General features: G+C 51.9%; 5 protein-coding genes across 5 annotated transcripts; 1 reads left to right on the forward strand and 4 right to left on the reverse strand.

Moving 5' to 3' along the window:
• Positions 1–1,418: 1,418 nt before the first annotated feature.
• Positions 1,419–2,852, reverse strand: CC77DRAFT_537643 (hypothetical protein). Its single transcript, XM_018532063.1, has 2 exons — positions 2,747–2,852; positions 1,419–2,674 (listed from the first exon to the last, which is right to left on the reverse strand). The coding sequence occupies exon 2, from the start codon at positions 2,628–2,630 to the stop codon at positions 1,785–1,787; it is 846 nt and encodes a 281-aa protein (XP_018390036.1). The 5' UTR covers positions 2,631–2,674; positions 2,747–2,852; the 3' UTR covers positions 1,419–1,784.
• CC77DRAFT_1005583 (HET-domain-containing protein) lies at positions 2,743–3,834 on the reverse strand (the record flags this gene model as incomplete). Its single annotated transcript, XM_018523359.1, has 2 exons — positions 2,743–2,991; positions 3,049–3,834. 2 exons carry the CDS (start codon positions 3,832–3,834, stop codon positions 2,743–2,745), a joined length of 1,035 nt encoding a protein of 344 aa, XP_018390037.1.
• A 1,515-nt stretch (positions 3,835–5,349) lies between these two features.
• On the reverse strand, positions 5,350–8,390 carry CC77DRAFT_927494 (hypothetical protein; the record flags this gene model as incomplete). The annotated part of the gene is made up of 4 exons (XM_018533993.1): positions 5,350–5,852; positions 5,904–6,947; positions 7,003–7,734; positions 7,784–8,390. 4 exons carry the CDS (start codon positions 8,388–8,390, stop codon positions 5,350–5,352), a joined length of 2,886 nt encoding a protein of 961 aa, XP_018390038.1.
• Positions 8,391–12,803: 4,413 nt separating this feature from the next.
• CC77DRAFT_1057820 (hypothetical protein) lies at positions 12,804–13,133 on the forward strand (the record flags this gene model as incomplete). Its single annotated transcript, XM_018528063.1, has 1 exon — positions 12,804–13,133. The coding sequence occupies one exon, from the start codon at positions 12,804–12,806 to the stop codon at positions 13,131–13,133; it is 330 nt and encodes a 109-aa protein (XP_018390039.1).
• On the reverse strand, positions 13,117–14,171 carry CC77DRAFT_981847 (hypothetical protein). The gene is made up of 3 exons (XM_018536093.1): positions 13,554–14,171; positions 13,396–13,500; positions 13,117–13,347 (listed from the first exon to the last, which is right to left on the reverse strand). The coding sequence occupies exons 1-3, from the start codon at positions 14,087–14,089 to the stop codon at positions 13,263–13,265; spliced, it is 726 nt and encodes a 241-aa protein (XP_018390040.1). The 5' UTR covers positions 14,090–14,171; the 3' UTR covers positions 13,117–13,262.
• Between the last annotated feature and the right edge of the window lie 39 nt (positions 14,172–14,210).

Consider the following 14,210-nt stretch of genomic DNA (forward strand, 5'->3'; position numbering starts at 1 on the left):
GATGCCTAGCGGAACAGTCTTCGGGTACTCAACCCTTGGGATAACTGGATCGGCCAAGTCTTCCTACATTGGGAAATGGGGTGGACAAACATCTCCTCAGCACATCTTCACGCGCGCAATCACGGGTGTATCATCCTATAGCATGACCGCAGAAATCCTGTTTCTCGTACCATGGAGGCCTCGAGATGCGCTGATCGGATGATTCTTGCTATATCCTTTCATTCAAAAGGTGGGTGACGGAGCGGCGCTGCTCGTAAGACTAGTGTTGAGGCCTGCTCTAACTAGCTACTGTCGTGACAACAACCACTGGCGCTACTTTCACGACATGCATGCAGGGTCGGAAGAAGTATACAAAGATAGTCAGGACCAGCAATCCTCAGCCACCCCTACCCTTCTTGAGACGCAAGCCCCGAAAAGAACACATCATACCGATGAACGCTATTGCTGCAAGTATAGTGTCGCTGAGTTACCGATCGACCAACGGCTGCCGCAGCTGTGTCTTATTCCAAGGGAGGGGTCAAGAGAGCCTCGATTTCGGGGTTTCCGTGTTGCCCCTGCGATTTAGGGGGATGAAGAGAGAATCGTGTCGCTCCCCTTATCTCAAGGGATGATCACGAGGTTGAGCTGAAATTTTGAGGCTACAGCAGATCGCTTCTTCTTATACGGAGAGTATACTAACATGTATGTTAGAGATTAATGACGCTTCTGATGGTCGAGTACCCTCGCCAATCTTGTAGTATCGTGGAGCTGTTATTGTGCCATGTTGAACATGCGCTATGTCAATAGTCTCACGCCGCTCTTTCGGAGCAAAACGCCTATTGCTGCCTGGCAAAACAACACACAATGAATATCCAAGCATAGAGCTCAACTCGAGTGTTGACAGGATCTTTTTCTTCCATGTTTGTTTCCTGCTTTCTTATAACAAATTTGCTACTGATCGACTGCAGAGACATCTGAACGAAGTAGGAAGACTGACTTTCGTGATCGGACTGGAAAGCAAGTATCCGCATTGAAACGATTCCACAAGCCTCTTTCGTTACTCTCTTGCACATCACTATTAAAGAAACCAGTGTTGACCTATTGAATCAATAGAAGAACAACGGTCTTGCTCAACCTAGATAGCTAAACGTACTAGCTAAACGCGACCCATTCAACAGGCACTCGGTCGGTGCGCATATCGCAACACGACCGTCCGAAGTCCAGCTGAGATGCTCGAATTTGTTTCCGAGTTCGATACTCCCACGTTTCTGTCCACACATCTCCACCATATCATCTCCCTGTCTTGGTAGGGTAGACGAGGCTGGATGGAATCAATGCGACTCCTAGTCCGTGCCCACGATGTGTACAGGATGAGATGCCTTGTATCTCAGGAATACATGCACGAATCATTGGTAAGATCACTTCACACCCACACCAAAGAAAAGATCGGATCTTTTTCGCGAGACTGAGGTTAAGCCGAGCCCACCATCGCGAAGCAGAAATCTGATATGTGGCTGGAGGAATTTCTCTCGTAAGGGAGAAGCACACTCATGGAATTCGCGTTGTGTATAAGGATAGCTTAACGTCTCGCTCTTTGATACGCAAGTGAGTGTTATTCTGATTTGACCGCGGTCACTATACCAACATTTACATATCACATATAATCTTCTATCAACCATTCAATATATGGGTTTGAATCAGCATCAAGACTTGCATCCTAACTCCTCTTTCGTTCACCCTTACCATTCGCAACATGCATCACTCGGGCCCCACAGTCTCGGATAAACGCTAGCATCAGGCAAGGCTCATACTAGAACAATGTTTTGCTTGACCTGATTTCCCAACCACCTCTCTACTTCCGCTGACTGACATGTCCTAACCTCGCACTCGCAGGTCCCCTTTCGCATGTATTTCTCTCCACATGGTTCAACGAGAATGAAAGTGAAACATATTCTAGTCGAGTACCTGTCGACGGTGAAGACACACATCACTGATGACACCTCCTCGGCTTCGGCCTCCGGATCATCCCAACGTATAGCCCAACACATCTTCGATTCCCACTTAAGGTACGTGAAGGGAAGAATGAGCAAGTGCCTGCGCCCCTCGTATTCTCCTTCATGTTCTACAGGTAGTTGGACAATGTACGCTGTCAGAAAGAGGTCTTGTGATACTTCCGAACCTCTTGTATTATTGTACTGACGATCACATAGTTCCCAGAATGCCGGTAGGCTCGTCGCCGATAGCGGATACTGGTTTTGGTTGAATGTTATCCCAGTTCTTTCCCACGCCAGGGGCGACCAACTTGGGAAGCCGTAACGCCGTCTAGCGCTCGATCCCGAAGTCCTCCAATAGAGGCACAGACGAAAGTCAGTCGCTCTGTTGCAGCGTGAGCTTCTTCCAAACGGAACACCCCAGAAACTGCCTATCGGGTCGTTCTCGGTGCGAAGGAATTTCAAAATACCCAATATAGCGTTCAAAGCATCTGACTGGAAGCTGAGACTACGAAGTGAAAAAACATTGAGCAGGCCCGTTCCCCTACTCAACCCATGATTAGTCGAATGCGGCACGGTATGTTCAAGATGTTCTATCTCTGGGTCGAGACCGATAACGTCGTTGTCACACTTAGTGAACTCTTTGCATATGAATAGCATATCGTAGGGCGTAAAATAAAGTCTTCTTCTGGAAAGATATCCTTCTTGGAGAGTCCTGGAACGTTAGCATCAGGTTCTGAAGCACACCTTCCTGCTAGGTTCAATATATCACTCACCATGCACGATTCGACCACTTTGATTTAGCGATGTGACGACCCACAGGATCTGGTTCCAATGTTACGGTAATAGAGTCGATGGTGACGACTAAGTCAGATAACTTTCGTTCCCGTCCTACACCGGGTAAACCGTACGCGCAGTCTTCGCCAGCCGCTGCAATCAAGGTGATCTGAGCTGAGGCATATATAACATCCATTTGCTGAATCTGAATATGCTTGTCGCTGGAATCCTGCTGGTGCACACACTAAAGTGGCAATTAGCTGAAACGATGGTCTGGAACGAGAAAGACATTGAGACGTACGTATTTGTCCACCCAAAGGTATCGATAACCAAGACGCCGCGTAGCAGTAATACTATCTTCTATCGTAGCCGGTAGCTTAGTTGGTAACTTGGAAGTTTCTTGCAGCAACATGTTTCCGGCTTCGCCCCACACGTAAGATAATGCCACATATTGGCAGTCGTCTGGCGCTGGAATAACGATGCTCTGGAAACAATCAATGACTCTGAGATCGCGCAATGGTCGCTGTTGCTCTAAATGACAGAGATCATGGGATTCTGCACAACGACCAATCCAGCTTCTGACTAAGTCGAGATCACACATCGGGGAACAGAACTCAGCAGTGTCATAGTGATTGGCTCCAATGGCTAGTTCCAGACCAGGAAGAGACGTCCACAGAGCCTCATTGTCGAATCCATACTCATTTTCGAATGCATACTCGAAACTTCCCCAGATATTGTCACACCGAGACCATTTTATGGAGGATGCTTCTAATTCAAGCGTACTTAGTCCCTGGTCGTAACAGGCTCCTTCTCTTTCATAGATTGCTGTTCCTATCAATCGACAAAGTGCGCAAAATGAAATCGTTAATGCCCGAACGCTACAGTTTACTTTGACAACCACTTCTTCGTACTCTGTTGGGTACGAAACTTCGCTGGCCATCTCCGATGACACCATGATCAGTCTTTCTGCGAGGCGGACTTCCTCCTCACCGGTCAAATATCTTTGTATCGCTGAACACATATCCACGCATCGTTCACAGAAAGTGGGATCCGAAGCGTCCTCGAATCCCTTGCGTTCATGGTCCATCGCAGGAGGCGCCTCTACTATCCAGAAGATGCAATGTCAAGCAGCAAAGACGGTGTACCATAGGAGAGAGTTGGATCTGTGTCGTAGCATCGCGCGCCGTCATGAATGGGGAAGAAGGTCTTGGAAATTTCACAAATTTATGAGGCACCGAAGAGGAATTAAGATCAGACAAAATGTTGTAGCTTGGAGGGCAGGCTGGCAACTGAGGAGGCATTAGGCTACAGCCTACGAAGACCGATAGGCGTAAGTCCACGTGATTCTTATCTTGCGCTTCTCATTGGTTTGATGCCTTTTCCCTGTGGCGAACACCTACGACGTATAACGCATACCTTTCGTCTGCTTTCCCAAGGTCGAATATCTTAAAAGGAGCCGCGGACTGTCTGTTCGACTTGTGTGCGCCCGCTCTATGAAGACTCGCTTCCATTTTGGAGGAAATAGAACGTCCTGCTGTTCCTCCATATCGATGCATGGCAACAAGTTAGCGATATCGTGGTGTAGCACATAATAGTGTGGTTTGCAAGCTGCAAAAGACGAAAGCGTATCAGATAGAGACATGTTGATATTCTCAGTGCCTGACCTCGCCACTGGACCCTCATGCAGGTGGTAGGTTGAGAACAGTAGCTGGGCGGCAAGTGAGGAGTCCCTGTCTCCTTAGGTCTCCAGTGTACTAACCGGATTATGCCTGTATAGCGTACGCACTTCCCTGGCTCTCATCGGAGTATTTTCCGACGCACGTGTGCAAGAAGGGCCGACCCATGTTGACATGACAGATAGGAAGGAGTGGGTAGTTTGGTGGGTACGGAACGAAACTAGGTCAGCATGTCAGTCGGAGCCATATCCACTTTTCTAGTCACGTCAATGCATGATCGAGGCACCACCCGTCTCTGGAGCAAACGTATTTCATTGACGACTTTTTGATCCCTTACGGGCAGGCTCTAGGCACACAAGTCCCGTAAGGTACACACACACCCTATCTCTAATCTATGCTTTCTCCTTTAAACAATAACACCTCGAAATGCAGTGAATGACGCGACAAACCCTTAAGGTTCAAGAAACAAGTTAACATATACACTGAAGCCAAATATGACCCACACGGTCTAATCTGCGCTGCACTCTCGTAAGGAATCCAGCCGATGGTCCCATGAAACTCTGCTTTGTGTTGTCGCCTGCATCTGGCGAGTTGTGTCTAATGCTTTTTTTTATGATAGGAAAGGAAATCGTAATTGCCGCCATATGTGGTCGTAACGCCTTACGTGCCAGTTGGTCGCAAGGTTGGCTCCGGAAACTCCGATGAGAATGCATAGCCCAGCTGAGTTCGACTTCTGCTGGGTAAAACTGCGAAAATTTTGTTGCTCTAGTGATTTTGGTACTTGATCGATGATGTAGACCTTGATGATATATTGATGATACTTTGTAGTGGAGCTGTACTGTGGCATGAGTACCACGTTTGGCTTTCTGTTGGGTTTGATGCTTGATGACCGTTTCTGGTGATGGAATTGAAATGAGCGATAGCGCTCAGAGCTCGTCGAGGGGCGTGAAAAGACGTTTCATGTTAAGCGTCAAGTCGGCAATAGCGTAGTCGTCGGCGATAGCAACCATGTCACCGATCTCGATGCCTTTCTGCGCGGAGTCTGATGCAATATAATGCCTGATCTGTTTCAGAAGATTGAATACATGTCGGCAGCGAACATCGGGAGGTGCAGCCCAGTCCTCTGGCCGAGACTGCCGCAGGAAAGCCTGAGCTAGGAAGTAGAAGTGGATTCCGTCTCGGCAGAATCCACGGCGACGCTGGTTCTGTGGAAACTGAGTGGCGAGATCCTTGTCCCAGCACGTCTTCCATAGCTGGAGCGCACCGACCGTCGAACGAAGGTTGTTTTGAACTTGTTCGTTGACCCCATTGGGTGGTGTGGCTGGACTGTCGCCTTGAGATTGAGGCGTGCTTGTACCGCTTGAACACACTCGCTGAAGCAGCTGATGCTGAATGTTGTAGATTTGGGCATGAATCGCGTGAATGAGTACTGGAGACGATGTTAGAATGCTGTTTTCAAGCGACAACAGTAGATACTTACTGAACTTTCCAAAGACATTAGTAGCCCGCTCAGGAAATTGACCCGGGCAGGCTCCATTGAGTACACATAATGCCTCGCGCATTGCTAGTTGCTTTGCGCGTCTGCTCCCTGATTCGTTGCTCATTTGCGCCGATGATCCTCTTAGACCCAAAGCACTGGCGCATTCTTCTGAAGTCTTCGCTTCCCAAGCTGCGTCATCTGCAGGCAAAGGCACTGTAATACTTTTGGCGTCAAATCTGGGCTGGGTGTTGAAGAATATGGTGGAAGAGGCATCAATGAGGTAGATGTATGCTGCCAATCGAGTTCGTTTTTCGTTCTCGATCCAAGCTTTCCAGTTCCATGAGTCGACCTCGGCGCCTGTGACTGGTCCTGGCTGATGCAACGCGCTCGCGTTCGGGTTGTCAGAAGAAAGAGGTTGGAACAGTGCTGCGCAACGTGTAACGCTGGCCACCCCCCGAACCTCGTCTCGCACTTGCTGGCGTTGTTGTTGAGACCCGTGCCAGAGGAACTGGGAATGTAGAAGAACCAGTGCTTGAATCTCTTCGGTAGTCGCTGTCAGCTCCTGATTCAAGTCGGCCATCTGGTGCGCTTGCGCTAATTCGTAGACGTGACTAGATTTCAGCATACTCTCCCGAACACGATCCATCAGCCATCGAACATCCGAGGGGCGCATTCGGTCAGAGTACACGGCGCCAACACAGCACATGGCCAGAACAAGCCCATGGTTGGCGGAAAACGGATCAAATGTTGCAACGTGTATCAAGGGCCAGTGTGATTGATAGTGTCTGTATTGGTGTAGGAATTCCTTTACGTTGTCGCCAGTCAAGATATTTTTCAGTCTTTCGTAGGCGTGCGCCTCGTCTGAGTGTTGATTTGAAAGCAGAGACGCATTCGGAAAGCAAAAGTTCAAAAGTGATCCTGCCAGGGCGTGCAGAGGATCAGACGTGGATTGGCCAATGAACCAGTTGTCAAGCATCGGGGAAGAGTCGGCCAAACCCGGAACATGCGAGTACAGTCCAAACAAAGTATCATGTGGTGTATCATCTGAGGTCTAAAAGTTCCGGTCAGAACTGGGCCGATTTTTGAAAGGTTGGGCCACCTGCCGTACTGGAATTATTCATATCGCCGTTGAACGATCCGTTCCGCCACAGTGAGCCATCCTGGCCGTTGGGCATGCCATCCACGTTGGGCAGGGTCGAGACTCCTCCGTAGGAAGCAGGGTCGGCAGCCTCGCTCTTGACGGTCATGCCATTCTGCGCCATCGAACCATTTGTAGAGGCGTGGTCATAGTTGTAGTGGGAGTTTGGATCGGATCCGTTGGCAGTGGGCTGGGGCTGCTGTTGCTGTTGTTGCGCATAGCCATTGGGAACGCCATCCGGGCGGTAGTCGTTGAAGTTCATCCTGTTGTTCGCAAAGTCCATAGCCGACATGCTCCTGCGATGCGCGCTGTCCTCGACTCCGCTGCTAGGGCGCATCAAGCTGTTGGAACGAGATGTGCGCGCAGACATGGTCTGGTGATGGTTGGCAAGCGAAGGTAGGCTGTCGTTGAAGCCATTGCCGCCCATCGCAGGCATCTGAGGCAAACCCATAGTGTAACCTCCAGCATCAGCGTAAGACATAGAATTAGCACCAATGTGGTTAAGGTACGAGTTCTGGTCTGCGCCGCTGGGCTGCCTGTTCTTCTGCAAATGCTGCTGCGCGTGCTGGAGGTGGTTCGCGCCGGTTGGGTTGCCCCTTCGTATCGAGCACTTTTGGAAGTGGCGCTTAAGGATATCACTTCTGCTGAAGGTGTCCTTGCAGAGATGGCACTGGTAGGGTCGTTCACCGGTGTCTGTGGGACGTTAGAGGCGGAGCTTGATTGGATGGGAGATAAAACTTACGTCGCAGCAGATGGCGCTTGAGATGCTTCAGATGCAGGTACGTCTTGTTGCAGTGAGGACACTCATACTTGCCCTCGGCGTTCTTGGTAGCAGTAGTGGGCGTCTTGCCTGCAGCTGGCGCGGGCCTACCGGGGTGTGTAGGCAATACTCCGCGACGACCTTGCTGGCCGACGACGTGCACAGGCTCCGGCTCCTGGTTGGGGAGCACAGGAGGGTGGGCGTACATGGACGCGTGTCCCAATCCTCCCATGCCAGGAGGACCGCCTAGTTGGTGGCCGTTGGTATGCGCAGATGCTGTGGACAGCATAGGCGCCTGCGAATAGGCCGAAGACATAGGCAGGTACGAGCTCGGCGTGGGTTGGAGAGGTCGCAGCGGCGGGTGCTGCAGCGGTGGCATGGTGGAACTGCCATTGGCGGCAGAGGTCACAGGCGTGTGCGGCGGCTGGGGCGTGTGAGGGTTGCTATTGTGGCCGTACAACGGGTACTGGCCGCCACTCTGCAGAGGCGGCAGTGTGGGCAGCTGGTTTTGAGAGCCATTGTACTGCTGTTGGCCTATTGATGGGTAGTTGCTAAGGCCAGGTTGGCGGAAGCGATCTGTAGAGTCCATGATGAAGTTGTTGGTGGGTCGAGGGTGAGTGAAGTGATGGGGAAGGCGCGACCAATTGTTGATCGTGAAGGGACCATTCGACGGAGCTTAGAGCGGAGTAACGTCTGCAAGGCTGGCTAAGCACACCACGAGGCCGTTAGACGGACGTCGGGATGGAGTAACGATGGGCCACGAAGAAGCTTTACAGGTGGAGCCGTGTGGGGGACTGAGATGGCCAGTCGATACGCGTCGGCGGGTACTCCACGGATGGGTGGAAATAGGAGCCCGCTGTGGGTGAGTTTGAGAGAAGATGGGTAAGAGGGGCAACGGTGTGGAATTGGAAGAGGTGACCGGTGACGATGGAATTCTCGTAGCTGGACTAGCAAGAAAGTTGCGGCGGTGGTTTGCCTGGCTCGCGCGGCAATTCACGCGAAGGGACAAGGGACCTGCTGCAGATCGGCGGCCCACACACCCTTCAGCCTCAGCCGATTGATTGCGGATAGACCAAGTGGAGAGCTGTAAGCACGAGACAGGTACGGTAGACCCACGACAGGAGTGAGGTCTGTTGGGGAGCTTTGGGGGAGGGGAGAAGGTGGCTCGGGGTAGAGATAGCGGTCGGCGAAAAAAATATGCGAGTGCTGCTGGGAGAACTTCCGCTTTCCGCACCACGTAATTCCTGTTTTGTTTCCGCGCTGCTGAATGCCGGAGCTTGCCGGACGTTGATAGTGAGCAGATATGGCTTGAAAAGAATTATGTGGGTGGGTGATTTCTGCGAGGAGGCAGGGGAGGCGGCGGACGCGCAAGAGATTTCTCTGAACAAGGTCTTGTCGCGGCAAGCGCGTCGGGATGCCTGTGCAGCGACGTTACAGAATTTAGGGCGGGAGTAGTAGGTGAAGACAGTGGGAGAGATGCAGGACCATCTCGAGACCCCGACTACCTATTTCCGACGCACACGTGATCACGAACTTTTAGACTTTTCGCATACGTGATGTTCCCTACTGTGTGCACTGCATTGGAGCGCGTATGCACCGCCCGTTGGAAAAAACTATTACCAATGACGACAGCCGTTCGTGTACTAGCGGACGAGTATCCAATTGCATGCACATGCACAGATGCCTTAGAATCCCAGTCTACGCGCTGGCCGGGCCCTTGAATCGTGCGCACCTCCGAAGGGTGTATGGAAGCGTATCATAGCCCTCGCAGCTGTGCCCCCGACCTCGTCCATTACCATGGTCCCAGGAGTTTCACGCACGCCACTGCCTAGCAATCGATAAGAGCAAGAGCCTCATTCTACATACTACGGTTGCCTGCCCCCGTCTTTGGCTGTTTCGAAGCTCATTTCCCAGACCCTGTAGTTCCCGTGGTACGTACCAGTTGCTCGTACGTACCGTCGGCGCACCCTTAGTCTGAGTGACTTGTCAGAGCCACCGGATCGGTAAGGCCAGCGAGCCAGGAGCGCAAGCAAGCAACTCATCCGAGCATCGACCCGACAAAGGCCGAGCTTCACTTCGCGTTGGCGGCTGTGGCTTGCTGGGGTGTTATATCCGTCTATGAAACCAAGCGCGTCCGGTGAGCTCCATGGATGTTTCTGCATCGCTCATCCAGCGTTTCCCATTGTCGCAGCACTCTGCTCGCCATTTCTCAAATGCTGGGACGCGGGCGGGAGCGGCTGGGCCAGAGGCATCTGGCAACCGCCGAGCTTGAGGTAAAAAGTTTCGTGAGCGTGACGTATGGCCGACCGGAAGCGGGCTAGCGTGCAACCAGGATTCCTAGACGGCAGATTGCAACGGCGTCCGCTAAATCTTCGGCTCGCCAGATCCTTCGGCTGTGCAACCCTCGAATGAAACCTCACGTCTTGAAACAGCTCTTCGAGAAGGATGCACTGGAAGGTCGAGGCGCCGGGGCATTCAAATCGAAACAACACATGCTGCAGCTCTACAGATAACTGCAATGCGCGACTTGTTGGCCGTGATCGCCCTAAGGCGAATCTTGTTGAATACCTCTCGTCCAGTCAGCTTACGTATCGCGACTTGTGACGCCGCTAGCGTCTTCTATCACGATGCCGCTCGGCCTCGTAGCTGACGGCCACTGACACTCAAAGCGGCATTCCGGATGCTGGTGCTGACTCGATTACACGCTCCAGAAGTGACACGCATCCAATGCTTGCCAACTCACTTCCTTCATAATTGTCCTGGCATCTGGCTAGTCCGCTCTTGTGCTGCCGTGCATATCCTGCATCCGTCTGCCTCTTCTCCAACGCGTAACATATTGTCAAGAGCTTCGTGTGCACAAAGGCCCTCCCGCGGTCTTCGCTTGAGAGCATCCGATCTTTGCGTTGCATGCTTGGCAAAGTACAACGCGACCTTTTGCGGAAGAAATTGCCGAGGCTTGCCAGCGACTGCACGGCGAGATGGTTGCAGAGAAATTTTCCTCGGCAAGCGGCATGCTGTCACAATGACTGATTGCGCGATACGTGTGGTTGAAGTCAGACGGGCGCCCTGGCTTACCAGAGTGCCGTTAGATCCAGATGAACCCAACCCCACGTGTTGTACACTATCCCACATCGCTCTTGTGTATCAGAACTTCCGGCATGCCAGCATTTCTTGCAGCTTGCGCCAGGCCGCCGACGCGACACCGTGCGCGCAATCGCTCTCAGGGTTCCGACGATACCGCTAGGCGTGCTAGGTGGCCGCAAAAACCCTCTCCGTACGCGCAATGCTCATGAAATACTCGCACTGCGAATACGCTCTGCATCGTGGAAGTTGGAATAAGCTCCAGTCCCACTTGCGGTTGCGCTCCCGAATCTGGGTGTGGATGATACCCGAAGGTGGGCATCAAAGTGGGCTGTCCGCTTGACGCGCTGCAGTGATTCCCAAGACGGCAAGACCAGCGACATACAGGCGGGATGTCTATGTCGTGCAGCAGGCTCTGACCCGCCAGGCGCGTCGTGGCTTGATCATCATGCACATGATGAGTTTCAACCTCCTGTCTTGTGAGGTCACGCCGCCGAGAGAAAGACCGGTGAGGCGTTGGGACAGGCTTCCGACGTCGAGATAGCGTGTTGGCCAAGTCATGGACGGGGGTCTTTGACCGGACGAATATGGTACTGTCCGCCGACTGGTGCAAGCGGATGTGCGGTTCCGATGCAAAGAAGGGCTTGGCTACGAGGTGCCTCCGACTCGTTACGAAGACAGTCCTGAAGGAGCAAGGCGACGTCTGGTACGCACCAAGGCGATGCTTCTAGCTGATACACGATAGTGAGATCATCGTGGTGTGTCTGGTAAGCTCCACAGCGATACCGCCGTTGTAGATATGCTTTTGCTCGTTAGTGCGACCTCGCACGAACGGCGGTACAATGCGGTACGCGCTCTGACATTGATCCCGTCTCTTTGTCTCGTCATAACTGCCTACGGGGCGATTCGTGTAATTCAGCTTGAGAGAGCCACTCAACGGGTGGTGTTGAGCTTTGGGGCGTGCCAGAGAAATTGTTTGACAAATTAGGTACGACGAGCCATTGTATGCTCAAGGTCATGGCTGTCTTGTTTGGGAGTACCGTAACACCGCATCATGGCACGTAAAAGAGTACCAATCGAGAAGGAACGCGGTATAAGTTGCAACGGTGTACTTCGCCTTGAACATTTATCTTATATCGGAAAGTTGGAAATAATTGCGGAGACGCATACCTGGGTCTAAGTATACTGGGTTGCGCTTCCTCCGACAGGGCTGTAAGCACTCAATTTTCGGGCAGCAAGACAACTAGTACTATGTGGTAATAGTCTACAATTCTCATCGTCATGTGATAAGAGGAGGTAGTGATTGCCATCTATTGAATATATCGACCTTGACGTCAGAGTTCCTGCGCAGCTTGACGGCGGCCTTGCAGCATCCTATACTCTTGCTGTGGTGATTCAACGTCAACTACACTACCAATACACTGAGCGGAGCGGGATGAGTTTTGTTTTCTGCTTCCCTGCAGCGGGAGCAACAGTATGCTACTGCATGTGGTGATCGTAGTGTTGCAACGATCTCGCATTTTGTGGTCCTCTCGGGCATGCTAAAAATCTTCCAAAAAGCACAACTACAGACGTGCGATACGCGCAACCATGCTCTAAGTGATCTGAGATACTCCTGTCTGGTGCTGTTCTTTCTAGTATACTTTTACCTGTCAGCGTTTGGTGATGCGTGAGATATGATTTTTTGTATGTTTGTGGTAGAGCTTTCTAGAAGCAAAAATGGAAGTTTCTTCGAACATCGTAATAGACATGAAGAATACACATAAACCAAGTGCCAACTTTCTTGAACCCATCGAAAAAATCCATGAGATCAATACGAGCAGTATCACAAGCCTTGCGCACCCGCTCCACTACGACTTTACAGACTCCACGAATACTCAACACTCGTGTCCCCCACAACATCCACTTACCAACTCGCGCCATGTCAGACTCCACCAATTTCGTCAACCAGGCAACCCCACAGAACTCCCAGGGCCAAGAAGCATCGGAATCGAACAAGACTCCACTACCCCTTCCAGCACCTACAGCAGAAGATGGTGTCACGCAAGTCAATGTTGGTGGTCAAGCGGTAAAGCTAGACCACATGGGCCCTCTGGTAGTCAACAAAGATGGCACCCTGTCGCGAATTTCAAACTGGAATGAAATGGCGGATATTGAGAAGCAGAACACGTTGAGGATCCTAGTCAAGCGGAACCAATTAAGGACAGAAGCTTTGAAGGAGCAACAGGGAGGAGAGGGAGGGGGAGCTTAAATTCATAGGGACGTCACAGATGGAAAGCACATATATCTTGTACGGTAGCCGAATGGTGATGGAGCCTCACATGCACAAATACAATGTTTGTTCTTCTACTATCTACATGCTTTGGTGAGCGACGCGAGTCTATGGCTTCTGTGTCTTTGTGTGTGTCATGCGCTCAAAGTAAGACCATTGGCCTTCTGGCGCAGGCTCCTCGAGTGGCTCCCAACTGCGGCATGTTAGCTGTAGTCCAACACTAATAATAGATGTTACTTACACCTTGGCCTCGGTCATGACGTCAACGAGCTTGTGCTCGCCCTCAGCGACCTGAATGACTTCTTCAATCAGGCCCGCGCCAAGTCTGCTCTCAAGGTCGGAAATACTATACAAGTCAGTAATGGAGTCGCCACCAGTTGCGGCTTGGTGAAGAAATACGCTTCGGCAGTGTACTGCGGCTCGGGATCAAACTTGATGTCGTTCATTACCCGCTCAGGCGTGTAGTTGACGTCGCCCTTCATCTTCCTCGCATGGGGCAGTCGCTCTTTGGACGAACGAATACCCTCGGGGAAGGTCTCGATCTTCTCTCCGTCCCACTCGGCTGCTTTCGACCGTTCGTCAACCTCAGCCTGGTTTGGGATTACGATGGTTTGTCCGGCTGATGTGTCGAGGACCTGGTATCTGGTTGGGTCGTCGCTAACTTGCATGGCGATCTTTTGCTGCCACTCGTCCCATCCCGCCGGCTTGGACTGCTCGATGATGGCAAGACGGTGCTTCGTCAGGGCCTCGGTTGATTGGCGGTATACGGATGATTCGGGAATCTTCTTGAGCTTGTCGAGAGTCGAGTGGTAGTGGTAGAGCAGTGCGGAGCGCGGCGACGGGTGGGTGAGGAGCCCTGTGAGACCCGTGGGAGTGCCGGCCTCAAGGAACTGGCCAGGCTTGACGCTGGCGAGGAGACGTGCAGCTGCCCTCATGTTGGCGGGAGTGTCGAGTGTGGGGTTGGGGCGCAATTGGTGCTTGACGGTGGTGATGCCGTCAGGACGAAGATGCGCCCGCCAAGCGATATGCAGCCGGAGCGGCGATCCCTGGCTAGTA

This window comes from Alternaria alternata, assembly GCF_001642055.1.
Source record: "Alternaria alternata strain SRC1lrK2f unplaced genomic scaffold CC77scaffold_3, whole genome shotgun sequence".
NCBI lineage: Eukaryota > Fungi > Ascomycota > Dothideomycetes > Pleosporales > Pleosporaceae > Alternaria > Alternaria alternata.

What these genes read in the sequence shown, in the direction of transcription:
- CC77DRAFT_981847 (XM_018536093.1), bottom strand. Translation starts at nt 14,089, where the DNA reads ATGAGGGCAGCTGCACGTCTCCTCGCCAGCGTCAAGCCTGGCCAGTTC. An exon ending in CCGCAGTACACTGCCGAAGC is followed by an intron (nt 13,501 to 13,553) that starts GTATTTCTTCAC and finishes TGACTTGTATAG; the next exon opens with TATTTCCGACCTTGAGAGCA. An exon ending in GTCATGACCGAGGCCAAGGT is followed by an intron (nt 13,348 to 13,395) that starts GTAAGTAACATC and finishes AACATGCCGCAG; the next exon opens with TTGGGAGCCACTCGAGGAGC.
- CC77DRAFT_537643 (XM_018532063.1), bottom strand. Translation starts at nt 2,630, where the DNA reads ATGCTATTCATATGCAAAGAGTTCACTAAGTGTGACAACGACGTTATC.